A 21544-nucleotide genomic window follows, 5' to 3' on the forward strand; every position below is an offset into this window, starting at 1 on the left:
AGTAAACAACAAAAAATGTGTTTACTGCCATGTGTCAGCAGAGCAATAAAAGTCCTGCTAAGAAATTAAGTTTGTAAGTGTCCAAATCTAGTAACTTTAACAAGAGTGAAACAAAGCGAGACTTCGTATAAAACACCATTATATGATGATGGTTTTCACTAAGTCTGTGACAAAGATTCAGTTTCTCCTCATTATAAAATGTTGTCAACTGCTGTTTTGACATTTGATCCTTTGCCTCGCATTAGATTTCCTGGAAGATGTTTTACAACCAGACCTGTGGCCGGATTACCTGAAACAACTCAACAACTCACCTGACTCTAAACCAGCCAGGTTTCCTTTTCAAAAATAGTAAAGTATTTGACCTTTTGTCTTACTTAGAGAGAGAACATGGTGGATAACAAGTGTGAAAAAAACATATTCAAATAGTGACACTTATAGCCGCTAACATCTTATAAATCCATCAGACTATATTCTTTTTTTTAGTCTGCGATATCAATAATAAGTGGAACATGAATGATCTTGCACTTATAAAGTGCTCTAACTCCCTCAAATGACCTCATTTACAAAATAAAACAGTAACATGTTATAATAAGTACAAACTATTAAGCATTAGTTTGTTTTTGTTTTTTTTTTTGTTTTTTTTTCAAGTATATTTTTCGGCTTTTTGCCTTTATTTGATAGTGATGACAGTAGAGATAGACAGGAAATGGGGAGGCAGAGAGAGGGGGAATGACACGCAGGAAAGGTCTGCCTGACGCGGGATTCGAACCGGGGACGCCTGCGGCGAGGACTGTAGCCTCTACATGGGGCGGCCGCTCTACCCACTGCGCCACGCACCGCCCCACTATTAAGCATTAGTTAAGCATTAATAAATACTGGATTCTTCATTCATAACCCATGAATACTCATTATTATGTAGTTTATACAGTTAGTGCTTATCAATGATGAGTAAAACATGTTTTACTGTGTTTATAAACTACATACTAATGAGTATTCATGTGTTATAAATTATGAATTAAGTTTTTAATGCTCAACTAATGCTTAATAGTGTGTACTTATTATAACATGTTACCAATAAAACTATAAAAATGCTAAATTTGAGTGTCTGAGAAATGGATGGTTTAATTCACTTGTAATCTAAGATATCCATGTGAAAGAATATACTGTCATATGGAGCTCCACGCTTCACATGCTAAGCCTCTGTTACAAAGCCATCTCCATGATGTGCAGGTGAGTGACAGGGTGGGGGGTAGAGGGGGGGCGGGGCTTTCGGAAGTGAAAGCCTGTTCTAAAAGTGCAACGCTGACACAGATACAGAAATAGTCCTCAGAAGCTGCCGAAGAGGAAGAAGAGTGGGAGCTAAACGGGGACGGCAAGACTACTACTCAGTCTGTCGCAACCCGGTCATCTGTCTGTCTGTCTGTCTGTCCGTGCGTCTGTCCATACGCAGCGCGCGGCCAGCTGGCGGCCCTCTGGACTGACTGGCGCCAGGGAGTAGAAGCCATGTATAGGAGCTGGGCTGCTGTGAGTTTTCCCATGTAGCGAGGGAAAAGTCGGTTTTATGGCTCCTAAATATGTCCTATGAAAATAACTCCCCAATGATTGATGATTGGTAACACTGTATGGGCCCCTTTAGACCCAAACTGTGGGGCCGCTATCCTTGCATGCACCCCCCACCCCACTCTCCTCCACATACAGAACAACTCGTCTCCGGCTCCAAACCTGTGTACCAGTGTATTAATAATATAAAGCCCACCAAAGTAGCATCCCCAGGAGAGTAAGGTCACCAAACAAGTCCAGGTCCCATCACCTGCTGTTCCTCACATTACACGCTTTTAAAAATGAGACAAGACGCATCACTGATGTTAAACTTAAATATTTGTACTCGCTTTAATATGTACTGTATGTATTCTGGGTGTTTATATTTAACCAGTGTTTTGCTGAAGATAGCGCCCTGTAATATGGGGAACACTGAGCGGCTCTGCTAGCTCTGAGACTCATGTTACCACAGCTACAGACACAGGGAGGCAGAAGGGGGGGGGGGGGGGGTTCCCTGCGTCTCAAACTAGTTTGCCATTTGTCCAACAGCTTTTACTCAGTTGTATTTACATTTCTGTTTATGTTGTATGTTCGTCATTGCTTACGCTGACGTCAATGCACCAGGAAAGGATTTGTGTACATGTAGTTTGAGTACACTAAAAAATATGACCGCGTGGACAAGCTCAACAGTGCAGTGATTTACATAGACTGATGAAGAAAAGGTCTCTAAAAAGTTGGAAAAGAGGGAATAAAATACAATAAAAAGCTCATAAAACATGGGAATATAATTATTATTTTATATGGTTGGAATGGTTCTCAGTGTAGGAAATGGAGAATCATATACTATTAGCATCCATTGGAGTCCCTTTAAGAGATGTTAACATGTTTCCTCATATGACATCACAAATTTCTGGTGACCTCGTCAAGCAAGATGCGCCAGCTCAGATATTTTTATATGCTGCATTTTATTATAACACGATTTATATTCAAGAAAGTGAAAGTATAGAATACAGTTGTTTAAGATTGTGTGTGGTGTTTTAATCATAATTTTCATAATCATAATTAGTTTAAAATTTTTTATCAGTGACAGAAACACTGCCTTTGAAGCTGCAATGTGAAGTGAAATCTGGAAACTAATAACTAACTCATAGTTATAACTAATACACACGAGAGGGAGAGAGAGAGAATAACCTTCAAACCCTCAGGAGAGGGTTAAGCAGGTCAGCAACAAAGGTCATCTGTCAAGCCAGCCACTGACACAAAGCCTCTGAATTTAGCCTGTAAAGAACTGGGGAGATTTAGACCAACTATGTATAGGGGGGAGTGTGTATGTGCATGAGCATATGAGCGATACAAACTATGTGGGAAAGACCGGATAGGAGGTGTGATGTGTCCGTACATGACATGCATCCCTGCCAGTGGAGCGCACATTTATAATTAGCGGCGCAATAGATGTCAGGCAGACATAGCTAGCATACATGTGGCACATAAATACACGCATGCTTAGGGAGCAGTGACACATGATGACAGTGGCATGTATGTGCATGTACACCCTATTCATGTCATTATTAACATATACTAGAAATAGAAGAACAGAGAATGTGAGGAGACATAGGCTTATATTACACAGGCATATTCGGTGGTCTATAAGGTCTAAGTATTGTCCTAATAATTTAAAGGACAAAAATGTCTTTTATACATTATACTGTATGTCAGCTGAGAAGCTTACGATTCAACATTAAGTTTTGTATAATAAATGAATATTTACATATATTTTTCCAGGGATATTGCACTCCACTCCACACAACTAACTAAACTAGCTGCACTAACTTTCTAAGAACACTATCTGTATTTCAGGACCAAACGACATATTTCCCTCCAAGAAACTACAACATGACAGCTGCTGGTTACTGTGTGCCAACGTGGATATAAAACTCCCTCTCTTCTCACCACGTCTTACTATAACACACACACACACACACACACACACACACACACACACACACACTCACACCGTAAATCAATTAAAAGCTCCTAAGAAATGGTGTTGAGTTGTTAGTTTCTCCTGTGGTTTTTACTTGGAACGAGACGTTGGCTCAGGATGTCGTTTTAAAAAAGAAGGACGGGGTTGGGTGGGGTGAGGTGGCGGGGGCTGATCTGAGGTGTACGTAAGACAAAGAACCCAGAGCTCACAACGACGCCGAGTCCTCGAGGCTTGCTCCGCCTTCCCATCAGCCCCATCAAAGAGGATGCAGAGGAAAGGGGGCGTGTCTTAATCTTCCACACCTGCCATCAGTTAGCCTATGAGCGGTCACGAAAGAGTGACGGGCAGCTTCCCCCCAGATCACAAGGTGACATCTTCCTAATGTTTGACTTGTGCGACGGCTACAAACTCAAAGGGATTCGGTTCATAATGAGAGAACAGAAAAGCAAACATGGCTCCTTGTTGAGAAGCTGGAACCAGATGTTTGTTGCTTTTTTTTTTTCTTTTAGAAGAAGAAGAAAGAGTGGGATGTTGATACAAACAGACGTAAAACACACGTTCTGACAACGTAGCAACCGAAAAATGATTTTTCATTTCATTGTCAAATAAATGGGAAGGGAAACATACAACCATCAGGGACGAGCCGTCGGTTACGGTCAATTGAAAACTTGAAATTAAGCACACATTTTGAAACGTCTCTCTCTCTCTCTCTGTCTCTCAGGCGGCGGGTGTGCAGTGTGCTAATGAAAAAGCAGACCTAATATGTTTTCCCCGAGCCCATCTGGTAATAATTGTAGCATGTAGCAACCGTAGCTGTGTTTGGATAAAGCTCTGACATACATGGGGCCCTCTGACGCTCCAGGAGTAAATGTGTGTGTGTGCGTGTGTGTTTGTGAGCATGTGATGGAGGGAGAGTTTGTGTGACTGTGTGCGTACATGCTCCTGCTTGTATGTTTTCCAAGCTGCTGGGTGTTGGGCCAGCGTTAGTAAAATCATCTTTATTGTCAGCACACGGTTATTTACGCAGCACAGAGCAGAGCAGAGCAGAGCAGAGCAGAGCAGAGCAGAGCAGAGCAGGGTTGGTTGAGAAACCTCTGCTGCTCCGGGCCATGAGTATGACTCAAGGTGATAATTAGTGGCATTTGATGGTGCACAGACTGACAATATAATATTTTAGTCAGCTCTGCGTGGTGGAATCGAGCCAAAAAAAGGTTTTTATCAAGACTGAGATTATCTCTATTATCACGGAGTCAAGTCGGGGTCAAACTCACGTCTCCATCATGTAAAAACCTAAATAACTTAGCCAGTAATTGGCACATAGGGTCTGCTCTCAATCTAAATGATTTATTATGTTTGATCCTCCCAGCTGCAAATGTGACTTATTGTTAAACTTGTCTTGAGCAAGACAGTGACTCACGATATGTCACCCTGGATATCTGCAGCAACAGCTTAAAAAACAAATGGCTTGGTAATTGGAGGGGCCTCAGACCCCAAGGAGTCCTCTAACTTTCAATTTCCAGGAAAGCTCCATATTATCAAGTAGGGATTGAGGTAATTTCACAATGATTTCACCTCAAGATCCAATAGTGAGCGGATAACGTTACGAAAACACAGGTTACACCCTCCCCGAGTGTTTTTAAACCCACCATATAAATGTTACCCAATTTTGTATTGAATCCTATGGGACTGTTTTTCCTCATGTGCCCTTCGCATGAGCTCTTGTCATAAAATCGCTATGAAAGCCCTTGATGGGGAAAAAGTGGGAGCTGTCACTGTATTCTAATGAGAATGAAAAAAACTTCATGTCACAAGATCGAAAAACCAAGGAGGACAGAGTGACAAGTGACACATTCTTCTCGAAGTTCAACGCAAACGTCTCTATCTTGTGACTTACTGGCAGTGCCAGTTGGAGTAGGTGGGAAGGGAGTGGAGCATGAACTCTGCAGAAAGACTCTTTGTACTGAGAGGGTCACACATCCTCTGTTTGGGCCATTCACAGCCGCACAGATTCATGTGTGTGTGGGGAACACACAAATACGCGCAAGCAGAAGGCGTCGCTTACTGAAAATGATGATAGGAGGGGTTCATATACAAAATGACCAATCACCACGGGGCTTCCTGTGTTGTCATGTGGAAGATGCGTAACAGCAGCGTAGCATGTGAGCAAAGGTCAGACAGTTTGTGTAGGGTGACATCTCACAGCTGGAGTTCATCCCTCTTCTTAAAAAGAGACCGAACCTGATCCAACTTTATCACATATAACAGACTGTAATGTAAGACTGAGACTCCCTTGCTAGAATTACTGTATGATTCCATAGCATACATGATAACTAGCCTGAGTCAGAGCAGAACATACACTGAAGCAAATAAGAGACCACATAATAGCAGTGTGTGGGTTTTCATTATGGTACAGCCCTTTCACATGGTACTGTCATAATAAAAGAAAAATCCATCTTCTTTGCTGCACTGTCTTCTTACATAATACAGATCCATGCATGTGCCTGTATGGAGGAATATGTGCCAGAGACACTGGGTGGGCGTCAGAGCAGAGGTATGGCATCCTGTACAGACACTCATTTCCTTTCAGGATCTCAGTGTGTGTGTGTGTGTGTGTGTGTGTGTGTATGTGTGTGTGTTAGAGTTATCAGACCCAAGCCCTCCACAGTGAGGTTGCCCTGTGGAAGGCCAGTCAGCCAACACAACACCCTGTCCTGACATGCTGACACGCATCTACGCTCTGACACAGTTACCTGGTTTGAAATGGCCCGGCACAACGGCGGTTCATCTGAGCCTATGAGTGAAGCCGACCTGTCCGACAGTAAAGCTAACCCGTCTGATTCTCACTTTAGCAATCCAGGCTTTCCAGCTCAGGCGACGCGTTTTGAGCTGATGAACGATATCTGGATATCTTGATATTTGGGGAACAGATATTTCTATTGGCATATTTATAATGTGCAGTGTTGGGCACGTTACTTTTTAAAAGTAATTAGTTATAGTTACCGAGTTAGTAACTGAATTACTACATCATTATTATTTTTTTATAAACTGCTCAAATATGTCAAATTACTTGGACTCGTCCCCCTAACCTCCTAACCATAACCCTAATGATTTGCGCTGTGTACATCATAACACACTTCTAGACAGCCTCTACTCAAAGGCTCTGTACACAAGAGGTAATGAAGGAGCTCTCTGACACCTGTGCACACCGACCAGTTGCTACATGAAGTTTCCATGATCGTCAGATTTAGTTTTGTTAGATGAACAAACACTGAGGGCATTACAATCTCCCTTGAGACTGTTGGCCTATTAGGAATGGTTTTAAACTGGTTTCACTCATATCTTTGTGGAACAGAGTTTTTCATCTCAACAATAACTTCTCCAAACACTATGTGATTACCTGTGGGGTACCACAAGGATAAATTTTAGGACCGTTACTTTTTAATCTATACATGCAGTGATGATTCTACAGTTTTACAGTCTTGTACTGTATTTTATTACTTTCTTCTCTCTTATTGTTGTCTTTGTGCATTAGTCTCCACATCATTTTTCTTGTTTCACTTCTTATATATATATATACTTTTTCAATCAAAATGTAAAGCACTTTGAATGGCATTTGTTTGCTTTGAAAGGTGCTATATAAATAAAATTTGATTGACTGATTGATAAATTGTGGAACTGCAGCACAAGAGAAGCTGGCCATAGCAAATTTTAGAGTAACAAGGGGGAAAAAAAGACATCATGCACAAATCACGTACTGTACAAGAACAGATCAAGTCATGAATATTTAAAAAAACATTTGTCAAGTTTGATTTTCCTCACTACAAAAATAAATGGTCTCATGAGACCAAAGACACAGTGTGGTGCATATGAGAACAAGTGATCAACAAAAGCTTCAGCCAGACGCCAGATTCATAGTATATTTTCCACCCTGCCATGCTCCTACCAGAGTTTGAAATCTCGACTGGGCTGATCTCACAAAGAAGCCATTCACAGTCATTTTTGCACGCACACGCACGCTCACACACAGACACACGTACACACACAACTTTTTACCGAACTTGAACTCCCCCAAAAACCCTGCGGTGACCGCATAAAAAGTACTTCTCAGGTTACAAACTCGCCCAAAATAGGCCATAAGTACATAGTGCTGCTATCTGGTGACGTAGATTATAGTTTAGAATGGTTACACACACTCCAACGAGCAAAAACACACAGTTATACACATGGCCTGTAATGAATTCAGTAAAATGCTTCAAGGAAAGATGAGAATATAGTAAAAATAAAAGTGGATGAAAATAAAAACAGTGAAGTCCAAGTGTGAGCCAAGCCTGAACTTTTTGTAACAAAGCGCCAATGCTGCAGTGTTTTCGGTCGACACAGTTTAAAGATCACGGACCTACAGCATGTCTGACTTCTCATCAGGAGACACAGGAGGAAGACAAATGAAGTGACGAGAAAAGACTTTGAATCCTCCCGTTACTCAACACAGATAAACTCAAACCACCTTAAAGCAGCTAACATTAAAAAAGCCACTGGAAGTGATAATCATCCTCCAGTGATGAGTCATAGCTGTATACAATTCCAATATATACACAGAAAAAAAAGGGCTCTTTAAACCCCTAATTTTTACATTGAGGATGATCATTACTTCAGGCCAGAACATCTTAAAATATGGGTGAAGACCTGAAAAGAGCCAAAAGCCTGTTTCTAGTGGGCTCCCGCATGAAATAAGTAATAATATGCTTTCACGAGCGAGGGAATAACTTCTGTCCCTTCCTGGAACTGGGAAAAAGAAAAAAAAGAAAAAAAAAACTCAAAGGGACGTCCTCCAACAGCAGTAGTTTTCAGAATAGCTAATCTGTGTACAGGAAACAGGCGCTAAGACTTCTGGCGCTATGTGGGCTGAGCAATCAAAACAATCTCTCCATCTTCTGATTGAGGAGAAGGGACCTGATCCAGACTCTTCAACACACTTCATCAGGGTGGGGGTGGGCTACGGGATTTGGATAGAAAGGCTCAGGTCTTTTAATGTGTGCCACAAGATGCTCCACATGTCCAAACGCTGCGGTTTTACTGGGGAGGAGGCATCGCGGCGAAGGATGCCAACAGACTGAAGAGACTCAGAGAGAGGGCTGGGTGGGTCTGTCATTACTTATAATAATAATAATAATAGTGGTGATGTCAATAATAAAAACTTTTTGTTGCACTTTTCTTTAAAAACTTACAAAGTGCTATGCATGAAAATAAAAGCAAATTAATAGTGATTAGAATAAGTAAGAAATATAGACCTGGACCAGTCACACTGTATGACTGACTACAGTATGAGTCTATCTAGAAAGCAAATGAACAAGCAAGTGATGGAGAGAACGATCAGGATTGAGCTGGATTAATAGCTGGGGAGGGGATGAGTCATAGATAGACAATAAATAAAGTCTAAAAAAAAGGAAGGAGGCCTCACAGAGGGAGCGAAGATGAAGCTGAAATGATTTTCTCCTTCACTGGCTTTTACTTTTCTTCCCTCTTTTTCACCTCCTGTCCCCTTTTCCTCTTCCATTCCCTCCTTCCTTCTCCTCTGTCAATGTTTCTCTTATCTACACGTCTCTCTTTTTTCCCCCCGCAGCTAATATCCCCTCCTGCCTGCATGCTTTTCTGCTCTCCATCTGTGTGTTATGAGTAGCATTTGGGGAGAAAGTACGTGGGATTTTCCCACAGTTCGGCAGAACCAGGCCCAACCCCCCACCACCCACACACTCATTTTCTGTCTTTCCCCTCCACTCCCTCTGTCTCATGTCAGAGGGGAGTCTTGAGGAAAACCACCCATATTCCACCACCGAGCTTTCTGGATGTTTGCTGGAACTTTGTGCCGCTCGTTGTTCCATGGACAACAACTGCGAGGTGCCATGGCAACACAACAATTGGAGGAGGGTTATGGGACAAAAATATCCCTGCCTTTGAATTAAAAAACAGTGTTAAAACATTTCATTTGAGAACTCCTACTAATGAAACGGTTACAAACAACCTTGCAGAGGAAGATAAAGCGCTTTTAAAAACCTTATGAAAATTTTTGTAAGGAATTTGCAGGGTCATAAAATGTACTTCTCCTCCTGCAGGCAGGACCATGATGAGGTCTATGTGGCCTTAATTTTGTCCACTTGTTCAGCCCACGTAACCAGGTCATGGTTCCGTTTGTGGGCTCTCAGAAGTAGTTTCTAAGACGTGCTGTCCGACCACTTCAGAGATCATCCATTTTTTTAGTTCGCCAAAATGAACATTTAAACTAATTTTGAAAAATTCACCAAAGGAAAATGTAAATGAATACACAATCCAGTGCCATTATGCTATTAGTATTAATATGAAAAGCTGTGTTGCTGTGTGTGTGTGTGTGAGCTGGCCGTGATTGATAGTTGTGGACATGTACACGCAAACATGTTGGCGCTGTGTCACGTCTCTCTCGGTGCAGCAGGTTCTGTGTGCGTGTCTCTACCTGTTAGCGCAGGTGCACAGGAGGGCGGGGCTTACCTCTGCTGCCTGAGTCTCCTGGTGCAACAGTGTCAGCCCCGTCAGGTCTTCCAGGAAAGAGTGGGAGGAATTAAAAACCTTGGACAGGAAGTTGAAACCTTCCCTCTCGTAGTGATCCAGGACCTGGATGGAAAAAACAACACGAACAAAGGACCATCACAGATGATTTAGGAGGAAGTGTGAAGTCTGCTGCCAACTAGCAACGATACATCTAAATATATACACTTCAGGCAGTTATAACACTGTCTTGACACTACGGCACCTTATGGTGCACCAGAGCACTTTTAAACTGGGACTAGAATTATATTCCTTTAACCTGTTTTATCTATGTATTATTTAACTTTGATTCTATGGTGTGTTTTTATTGTGTGAGAGCAGCTGACCAATGTGAAATTTCCTTCAGGATCAATAAAGTTGCATCCATCCATCCATCCATCCATCTATCGTTTTCCACTTATATCCTTTCTTGAAATCATCAAACATCGAACAACAACGGTCAACTCAAAAAAAGACAAAAATGTGTGGCTGCGTTCATGGATCGTTTGTCTTTGTGATGCATTTGCACTACAGTGAGTTGTGCTCTTACATGGAGGATATCTGAAATCTAAAAACATATTTCACCTTGAGGAACCTCAAACAGTAAACGGCAAAACCTGAGACAAAGTCCTGTGTCAAACTTTTCGATTTGCTCAGGTGCAAGAGTTGAAACTCAAATTAAAATCACAAGGATAAAACAGAAAAACAGAAAAGGTTTTGCACCAGTTCACATATTACATCTTGACCAGGTCTTATTCCTCTCCACACATCACATGCCTGGCCAGCATCTCTCTTGAATCCGACACTCTCTCTCTCTCTCTCAAATGCAGATAATACCACTTCAACGGGATGAGATCAAAAATGCACCTCCGTCGCTCTGGTCCTGAGGCACAACCCTGCAATACCACAACTCTGCTATGTTGACTTTGATCTCCCACCAGCACTGACTTCAAATACCCACACCTTCTTTCCAAAACACACAGACACACACACAGATCCTCTGCCCTCCTGACTGCCTTCCTAAGCTTGGCCAAGCCTTTCATTGACGCCCACAGACCCTCCTCTGCAGGTGTAGGGTTACCTCTGCCTCAGACATCAACACACTCTGCGTGCATCGCTGCCTGTGCGTGTGTGTTCGCAGACTGACCTGACCTGGCGTCTAGTCTCGGAGCCAGACACACCGCACACAATAGGCTACAAACTGACGTGTCCCCTTGTTCATCTTTTCAGCCTTTCTTTTCTTTCTTTCCTTCCTTTACTTTTATTTCTTTGATTCTCCACTTCCATCCGTGGGTTCTCTGTTACATGAGACGCCAACGGCCAAAACCCGCTTTGTTGAAATATAGCTGCTCATTGCACCGAAACTTGATAACTGTGATGATCCTGTGATAACGTTAATAAAGTCACTACAAGCAATGCACACACACAGAGAGACACACAGTTACACACACAAAAGTCACGTACATTAACGAATCGCCTTGTTATTTACAACTACTTCTGGGTAGAAAACCAGCATGGGAACAATATCTCATTTTTCACGTCACTATATCACCGTTTAGACTAATCTGATGTTTGTAACGTCTATAAAATCAATAATTGGACAAACATTACCATTTCTGTGTGCACGTTTTTGTAATTAGTCATGGCTATCGTAAATTGGCAGGGCTAACCGTTAGCTGTTTTTTAACTCAGTGACTCAATAAACGGTCCATGAAAAATATTTTTTCCAGCAGATATCTTAGTTACAACATGATTGAGCTAACTGGAGTAGTTTCATGTCGTGTCCGACAACGGCAGGATTTCAGCTGACGTCCTGATGTTAGCTTAGCTACCGCCGTTAGCTGTCCCTGCCAGCTGAGCCACTGCTTTCTAAACACTGTGATTCCCCAAAACTGAATAAATACCACACATAGCAACACAAAACTACTTTGCTCGTGCACACAGAAATTGTAATGTTTCCTTCAGTCATTTCAGATTTGTCTTAACAGTGATAGTTGCGTGAAAAACATGATATGTATATATACTAGCTAAACTCTCGTTCGTTAGCCTACTATCTCATTCAAATTCATTGCTGGTTTTCTTTTGTAAACAACAAGGCGATTTGTTCTACTGATCTCTATTCAATGCTATAGTCACCAATGAAGAAAACTGAAAACAGCAGAGATCAGATGGGGATGAGAACTACAATAATTGAATACACTTACACTGTATTATGATTATGATTATGATTATGATTATTATTATTATTATTATTATTATTGTCAGATTGTAATAGTAGTACCTCCTTACACTGAATGTTCTAGTTACCATGCCGGAGAAATTAAGTATCTAATGCATGAGTAATTCCTTCTGTGCTGTGATGTTAGCATCACTGTTGCCAATGCACCGTAGGAAGTGTATAATAAACATCTATAGAGGATGTATATACAGAGGAGGATTTTTGCGGTGTTTAGCAAGGCCTAGACAGGTTTCAGCTGTGATCAAATGCTGTTAACAGAGTTATCAACATCTGGATGACACGCTGTGCTACATATATGGATATAAATGCTCACATGTGGGACACAAGCGCGTACAGATGCACTTGTCCCGAAACTTCCTCCCCCATAAAGCCTCGCAAATGTCTCTTTGTCTAGATTTATTTAACAGTGGCAACGAACTTCTCCTTTTGAAGTTGCTTGTGCACCCATAACGTGTGAGGATATTAACTGAAAGAATCACTTGCCACAGGCTGTGTTATGGGCTTTTATTTTGTGTTTGTGTGCAAACACATATCAAACATACGCGGGGTGGTCCCGGTGGCTAAAAGGGCTCTTTAACTTCAGCTGCAAACACACAAACATCAGTACCAGATGTAGCGTTACTGGTAGCAGCAGTGAGGATGGAAGAAGGTTTGGAGGTGGGGGTAATAGGAGGGTGATAACAGATTTTTTTTGGACTGTCTATGAGTGAAATGCTTTAAAATGTTTCTCATTTGTGGCTTTGCAATGATTGCGACACTCACTTTACACTGAACACCATGGGCAGAGAGTTCCTGGTGACTCAGTGGCTTTGACTTCTATTAACGTGTACAGTCATCCCGCCAGGTTTGACGCTCGACTTTAAAAAACACACAAACTCCGAGTCCATACTGACTCATTAAACAGCCATTTCTGAGAACAGCACCGGAAGAAAAGGCTCATAAAGTATGTGCAGTGGCTGCTCTACACACATACGTGTCACTAGTGTATTTATGTAAGAATCAAGTTATCTTAAAGCTTTAATGTACAATACAGGACACAACAATCTGGTCCAGTAGCACTGACATTTTTGACAGAAGAATACTGATAAAATAAATATAAAATAATCCATGATAATTTTCTTTAATCAAGTAACTGTTTAATCTTTAAAGATCCAGTGTGTAAAATGAGGGGAAAACAGTGACATCTAGCATTCCGATTTTATTATTCACCTATTAAATATTATTCATTTGTTTATGAACGTGAAACTCTTGAAATGTGCTCTCTGGTTGGCTGGATTTTCCATTCCGTACAAACATGGCGGCGCAAGACCCTTGCTAAATGTATATATAAAAGAAGAATTATAAGGCTATGAAAACCAAACCAATTTTATTTTATAGCAATTATACACTTATACAAATATATTATATTCAGATTTTGCCAATAAACCTTGACAAATATTACACACTGGACCTTTAAATCTGTTTCCCACAGCCCGGCATGAGCGCTCAAAACAGGTTCTTTTGTCTTACTAAGAGACTAAACCCCAAACAAATGTAATTAACAATTATATAATATCAAATTTAAGAAGCTAAAGGCATTTTTTGCTTGATTGTTGACTTAAGCGTTTAATCTACTTGACTATTTCTTGGCTTTAAAAAGGGAAACACTCTGGTACAAAGTCTAAAATGTGTAAGAATCAGGTTTTCTTACAGTAATTTCAAATGGAGTACACCTTACAGTATGTCAGCTTTATCACTTAATCAACTGCCTATTCATTGTCCTGCCAGTTGATTAATCAACTAATTGATTTATTGTTTCAGCTCTAAAATTAATATATAGAAAATTATAAGGATTCTGACTTCACGAACACCAAAGACAGCTGATATAAGCCAGGACTTCAGTGTCATCATACAAACCCAAATCACAATTACTATAGGTTTCTTTGAATGGTTTTAAACACGTGTGCACATTAGTGAAAATATGAATGGGATTCAAAGAAAACAGAGAGTTACCTACAGAATAGAATTAGATTTAAACTTTAACGTGATTCAAAGGTTAATTGGAAAAAAACACATTTCGCTATAAATAGCGGTAGCATATTTGGTAGTGTTAGTACAAGTAGTTGTAGTAAGAGGTGTCTGGCATGGTTTTAGACAAAGCCACGTCAGCTGTGATTTACTCTCTGGCGTGTAGCTTTATTGGCTTGCAGCCCCAGAAAGAGTTAGGAAATACGCACACACACACATCCACACACACACACACACACACACACACACACACACAGACACACACACACACACACACAAAAACACAGAGTGAAAAGCCCCAACTCTACAGGAACTGCTCCAGCCCAGACAGGGGCTGAATTGTTTTGTTTCCATAGTGACCTGGCAGCACACAGCTGACTGCAGCAGGAGGACACACAGACACACACACACACACACACACACACACACACACACACACACACACACACACACACATAGACAAAGCCAGGCACACACACACATTACAGTGAACGGACTGATAGATGGACAGAGGGACACACAAAGGGAGGGGGGAGATGTGTGTATGTGTGTATGTGTGTGTGTGTGTGTGTGTGTGTGTGTGTGGGGGGGGGGGGTACAGGAAGGGAGAGAAGGTAAGAGACAGAGCTGAGAGATGGAGAGAAAGAGGGAGAAGTGAAATAGGAGACGGCTGGTAGAAAAGAAAAGAGTGAAAGGCAGATAAGCAAATGCAAAACAGCGAGGGGAAGGAGACGAGGGGGTGGGAAGTGAATTGAAACATGTTCACCAATTTCACTACATAACCTTTCTCCCTGCCTCAGCAGAGGATCGTCTTTCCTGAATCATGTTGTCCATTGTTCCCGACTGCACAGGCTTTTTTACCCAATCCCTATCTAACCACACCAGCCCCTCTGTGCAGACCGAATAATCTCATCAGTCACACGGGCAGAAACATGACACCTTAAGATGGGCTGGAACTTCATGCTTTTTTTTTTTTTTTTTTTTTTTCACAAGCAGCGTAGGTGGAGAAAAGTTTAAACTTTTAGAGGACGAGTTAGCCAGCCTCCCCCCTCCTCTGCCTCTTGGTTTCTTGCTCTGTCTTCACATGAAAGTGATAGATCTGGGGCTTTATGACCTCTTTATAGACACAAAGACTGCATTGAGATCAGGGGAGAAAGAGAGAGAGAGTGAACCAGCCCTCCACTCATCACAACACCCTTTCTTCAGCCCTGCACTTCCACTCTGTACCCCCCCCCTCCTGCCTTTTCTCTCTTTATTGTTGCCTTCTCCCTCTCTAAGTTGTGGTTTTCTCTCTCTCTCTGTCTTTCTCTCTTGCTCTCTCCCCCCTGGTCTTACACTAATGTACACCAGCCAATCACAATGGTGGATGCTGTGAACCGCAGGGCCACCTGGGGCACTGATTGGCCGTTTGGCTGTGGACATCAATGACAATGCGGTAAAGAAAGAAGAAAAAAAAAGACGCAAAGGCAATTTCTCCCACCACACTCGGCCAAATCGGGATACGCAGGCCTCAAAAACCCATCTTTATAAACACACACACGCAGACACACAGACAGACACAGCAGTGGGAGCTAATTCCACTCATACGACAGTCACTGACATCAATGAGCAACTGCTGCCTGATTGTTACCATATGGTTTTACCAGCTTTGCTCTGTGTGTGTGTGTGTGTGTGTGTCTGTGTGTGTGTGTTTGTGTCCTCAGTATTCCTCAAGGAACGACATTTCAACACAGCTCCACTGACTTAACAATGTGGAAACAGGAGAGATGGGAATCCCCACCGTTTCTGCTAGAGCTGCAGTTTGTGTTTCAAAACAATGTTGTTACATAGTAACAGAACCAGATCTTGATAAGTTAATCAGAACCTGTCTTTCTATCTTTCTATGTTTCAACCTTTTTTTTAAAACTAAATGGGGAGTTTACCTTCAAAACGCTGTCTTGTTGCTATAATGGAAAACACACAGTCTGAATGAGTGACTTACGATGGGGGAGCAGGCGGTGCATTTGTCGAAGGCCAGACTGGCGGGCAGGACGTTGTCGAACCTCGAGAGAAAGCCTCGGATCTGCGGAGAGAGAGGTGGACATGTCACAAACTTAGCCGCCGAGGAGCAGGACACACTCTTGTCAAACACACATTAACATTGTTTAAAAAAAACAACCACAACACAAAGCACATTTAAGTTACAGCCGGAAGCTGATGAAAGTCGACCACAGAGAAAGATGAGCATCTGAACCGTCTCAGACACATGCTCTCTAATTTGTGTGAGAAAATACTTTGAAAATAACTTTGTATGAACAAAAGTACATGTAACAGCAGTAGGGTAATAAGTATTAAATCTGGCATGTAAAAGTTAAGAGACAGTTTGACTTTGTGCAGTTTCCACATTTTAAAATCAAGCTGAGAGCTCCCTCTGGTGCCAGAGAGGCTGAGGGTTTTTTTTTTTTTTTTGTAAAACATTTGCAGTGTCTCTCACAGTTTAAAGCCTTCACTCCTGTGTGCAAAATGATACAGATATTTTGGCTAATTAACCTTTATTACTGACTTTATCATCACACATACATATATACACCTAAACCTCTTTAGAAATACATGCTGAGGCACCGCTCATCACCAGTATATTCACCTTTTGCTTCTATTTCCTCCTCCTCCCTTTTTTACACTCACATCCTCCTGTTTTTTAATAAGCTTCACCCATTATGTTTTCTGGTGACTCACACAGAGCAGAGGATGCAGTGACTTCCTGACTATAATTATCTGCTGATGAAAGTGACAAATACATGGAGCATTTGTGACCAATTACAGCACAACACCCAGTAAAGTGGACATGGATGGAAATGAAAAGCTTTCAGTCCTTGGCTAGGACGTTTGAGTGTTTGAGTGCAAACTACACTGCATTTCCATTCATCCCGTTTTTCATTATTCTTCACCGGGGCCGAAGCTGCAGCAGCCCGGTCTGTGTGACGACCTCAGGCTGCTGGGTTAAGATGTACAGTACAGTACAGTACAGTACATCTCAAAGCGCCTGACTGATAAGCAGTGTGAATGGTGAACTGCTTTGACTGAACAGGCTCATTTTTTCCCCGTTCTTTTCTTCTCGTTTTTACATCTTCACATCCGTCTGTTGATTACTCCAATTGAAGCGGCGGGTTCACGGACGCACGGAGAGAGAGGGGGCGATTCACTGCAGAACTGGTTCAACATGAACCTGAGAAGAAAAACCAGCACAGCAAACATGCCTGGTGGAAAAAATTAACAAATGAAGGGCTGAGTGGATGAGTGAGTCAGGCCGGTGGGTGAGTGTGGGCGGGTGAGACGGACTTGAATGGACCACGAGCTGCGCAGCTCTTACAGGGCGCATACATTTAGTACAAGTGTCCAGGTATGTGAGTAGCATTGTTAAATATAAAGCTCTCTGTCTGCTGCTCACACACCGGATGAAGTTGTTCACACACTTGTGTTATTTAAGGAGTCAAACTGTTGGTTAGTTTGTAATGGAGTTTAAACTGCCCGACCTCTCTGTATACAACCTGATTTATAACACTGAATTAAAAAACTGTTATTTTCACTGTAAAATCTGACAGTGACACTCCATCTTCACAGTCCATCTATAATGTTGTTATCCTGATGATATGTTGATATTATAGATGATGTATTTTGGATGAATCGGTACACATGACTGGAGGATCACATACTGTATCAAGCTCACAGCATTTCCCCGTTCATTAAGATTTGTTGTTTCAGGGCCAAAACTTAAGGAAGAAACAATAAATATACTCCTGAATGAATATACTAAATAAATATACTGCAGTTCAATCATCAGAAATAAATAATAATAATATGGTGCAGTTTATATCAGTCACCACAAGTTGTCAGTGTGGCACCACAGAAAACGGTCTGCAGTTTTAAACTACTCAGCTGGGTGTGTTGTTTTATCAGTCCATTCATACATCTAAGTACAAATATATAGAAGACATACATACTCGCACAAGCACATACATACGTGTGTGTGTGCGTTCATGCGCGCTTATATGTATGCCTATTCTATGGGAATACATGTATATATATATATATATATATATATATATATATATATATATATATATATATATATATATATTCACATAGTTCTCATAGTTCTATGCATATTATTAACTCTGCATTTCTCTCTGGTAATCATTAGCCCATTTCCTCACCTCCACTATCTACTTCCACACACACACACGGCAGCCCATTTGCATGCCATTTTTCTCAGGATTATTTGGTTGAAATAGCGTGAGCAGCTGAGGTGTTGCGTAAATGGCAGAAATTCTCGGGGTGATGAATTCCGATAATTATGCAAATGGAGGTGGTGAGATCCTTGAGAATGTGACAGCAGTCAATAAGAGAGAGGGCACAGTTTGTATAGCTGCACTCGCCTCCGGTCAAGACTGTATAATGTGACCTAAATACTTCTTCTTTTTTTCTTCAAACTACAGTATCAAGTAGTTTTCAACTGCACCAACAAAATGAGTAGTCTAAACAAAAACATTTAAGTGAGTCACACACTGTGCATCCCTACAATACACAGGTGTGTTTTCTGGTTAGACAGTGTGAATAAGAAACTCCCCAGCTTTATCCATTCAGCACAAACTGGTTCAATACTTTGTGAACTTGTAACATGTACTGTGTTACCCCCTATATCACTGAGGCTTTTGCAAACTTGGTCTGTAAATTTTGCCATTTCACATGATCAACATAATAAACAAGCAGCAGTGTTTTCTCCAGCATCACTTTTCAGCATCTATCAGAGACGCTTGATTGACTGGAGAAAACTGGAAAATAAACTTATTTGGGGTTTTTTGTGGACTGTGAAATTAGGGGCGGACGAGAAAATTCCATTGCTTTTTGCATTCATTTATCAATGCAGTATAGAGATGATTGTTTAAGCATCCCTCTGACTGTTACACAATGTCTCTTTAAAAGGAGGATGACAAAATAAAATCTGAGAAACACATATAGACTCAGAATGTTCAGCACAGAGACATTTCTATAGCAACCTCATAATTAGGAGACCTATATTTCAGACTTTCAGGCTTAAAATCACTCATATGGTCAAGCAGCGCAGGCACTCTCTGAGTGGTGCGGGTGGATGTGGATGGAAGAACAGCACAGAGTGTCCTTGGTATTAAACATATTGGTGTGTGCAAGGGCATGTAAGTGTGCATATGCATGTGTGTGTGTGCCTGACCTGATGTGGCACTAGGCCCAGAGAAGTGGGAGGTTCGTTCATGCGGTCATCACTGCTGCTGGCCACCGCGTAGCCTCTGGAAGGAGAAAGAGAGAAAATCAGTTTGTCTTTTTACACCTGAACGTGACCAGAACTTGTGTTGCTCTGGCAACTATGTTCCATTCAAAAGAGGAAAAAAAGGCAGTATATGCAGTATATGTGTTTCTCAGTTCCTTTAAACCAAACTGTCAAAACCAAACCTTTATTCATGACTAACAGGTGCATTAGCCTTGTGCATTAAAAAGGTTACCAGTGAGATCTACAACCTCCTGCTCCATGGTGAATCTCACCAGGTTTAAAAGACTTGACTTTCTGTGCGTAGAAGTGACTGAAACCATCATGTCTCACACTGAGCTGAGAGTGGTTTCACAAAGTAAGAAATGACTGTCAAAGTGACGCAACATTAATAATAATCCCTCTGTGACAACTCTGTAAAGCTCGCAGTAAGATCGAAGAAAGGAACTTAAAAAAAAAAAAAGGATAAAGAGATGGAAGACAGGAATAAACACAGCTATGAAGCGAGAAACAAGGACACAGAGAGGGCAGATGGAAGAGAGGGAGATCTTGTTGCGAAGGAAGGAGCCACTAAATGAAAGAGGCGGTGGGGGACGCATGAAAACTCTGCTTCTCTCCTTTGCTTCCTAAGCTTTTTATCCAGCGTAGGCAGAGCAGCTCTGTAACAGCTTATAACATCTCACAACACTGAGAGAAAATGGCCGTCTTATCGGGCTCAGCAAGCAGTCACTTTAACTCTGACTTTCACCAGAAAACAGCAGCACGCAGTTACATTTCCACAGAGACACACCCGTGCACATGAACCCACACTTAGTAGGCATGAAAGAATCCTAGTCATTGTTTGAAAAAAAAAAAAACCTCAAAAAACAGACACACTCACTTTTAAGAGTAAGTGGGAATTAGGACAAAGCTCCATCGGTAAACACAAGTTCTTTGGATCAAGTAAATTCGCGGAGCTGCGCTGGGACCAAAGTAAGGACGCCGGATTTTACCTGTGGCGCATTAAGACTTCGCTCGCAGCGCTGCTCCGGCAAAAAGCAAAAAGTAAGTGAGTGGTAAGTAAAGCTTCCTTGAAAGTTTGGAAGCCTCTAAAGCACAAGCCTCTTTGGTTTTACAGTAAGCCTCAAGTGTGGCACCAGCATCAGGCTCTGGGTGCCTGGATGTCAAGCACCTACTGGTGATCCGGGCTTCTCACTACAGTTAAGTCAGTGTCTCTGACTCTGTAGCATTCGCCAAGGAACTTTTTTATTGGATGTTATGTGGAGGAGTCATCTCTGGCTGCAGGTAGTCCTGTTTTCATACTCAAGCTGTTCTTATGCTCCCTGGTTCTCATAAAAATTACATATTGTTACATTTAATTATTGGCCTTTCACCATAACTCTAAATAGGAGAACATTCAATCATAATACACAGTGTGTTTGCTTTAATTCAACAAAAGGCAGGATAAATCATGTTCCAGTGTATTTGAGCTCTTGGACATAAGACACTATGGGCCTGGTCTACCAAGATCCCAGATAAGGGGCGCTAAATTGTGTGCTCCTGCTAAAATTTTGCAGGCACGAAAAACAGGCGATTTACTAAGAGTAACCCGCTAAATGACAGCACACGCAAACCGCAGTATTTAAATGAGGGTTTTGTGCGTGGTAATTGTTTCCGTGTGGACAGAGAGCTGGATGGCCGCATGAAATTTGATCCGATGGATTAATAGAGAACTCAGGTGGGACACTCAGGCCACACTCGGATCTAAACTCTCTGACCAGAGGGATCAAAGACGGGATGAAGGCAGCGGTGACGTCTCTCAGTCCCGGTCCCGGTCCTGGAGCTGAGCAGCCAGGTACTGGAGAGGGAGGAGAGGAAAGGAGAGGAGCGGAGCGTACTGGAGGAGAGACGTGCAGCGTGCGTAACGGCGCTTAAATGACTTTTAACACACCTGAAAAAC

General features: G+C 41.8%; 1 protein-coding gene across 1 annotated transcript in view; it reads right to left on the reverse strand.

The window, feature by feature from the left end:
- Nucleotides 1–21544, reverse strand: part of atg7 (ATG7 autophagy related 7 homolog (S. cerevisiae)) — a 64489-nt gene that overhangs the window by 18580 nt on the left and 24365 nt on the right. The window contains exons 16-18 of the mRNA XM_085777529.1: nt 19552–19627; nt 16306–16386; nt 10043–10165 (exon numbers count right to left, since the gene is read on the reverse strand). Coding sequence (XP_085633655.1) covers nt 10043–10165; nt 16306–16386; nt 19552–19627 — 280 coding nt within the window. The remainder of the gene's footprint in view (nt 1–10042; nt 10166–16305; nt 16387–19551; nt 19628–21544) is intronic.

Source organism: Trachurus japonicus, chromosome 5, assembly GCF_045865225.1.
Source record: "Trachurus japonicus isolate A0001 chromosome 5, Traja_1.0".
Classification (NCBI taxonomy): domain Eukaryota; kingdom Metazoa; phylum Chordata; class Actinopteri; order Carangiformes; family Carangidae; genus Trachurus; species Trachurus japonicus.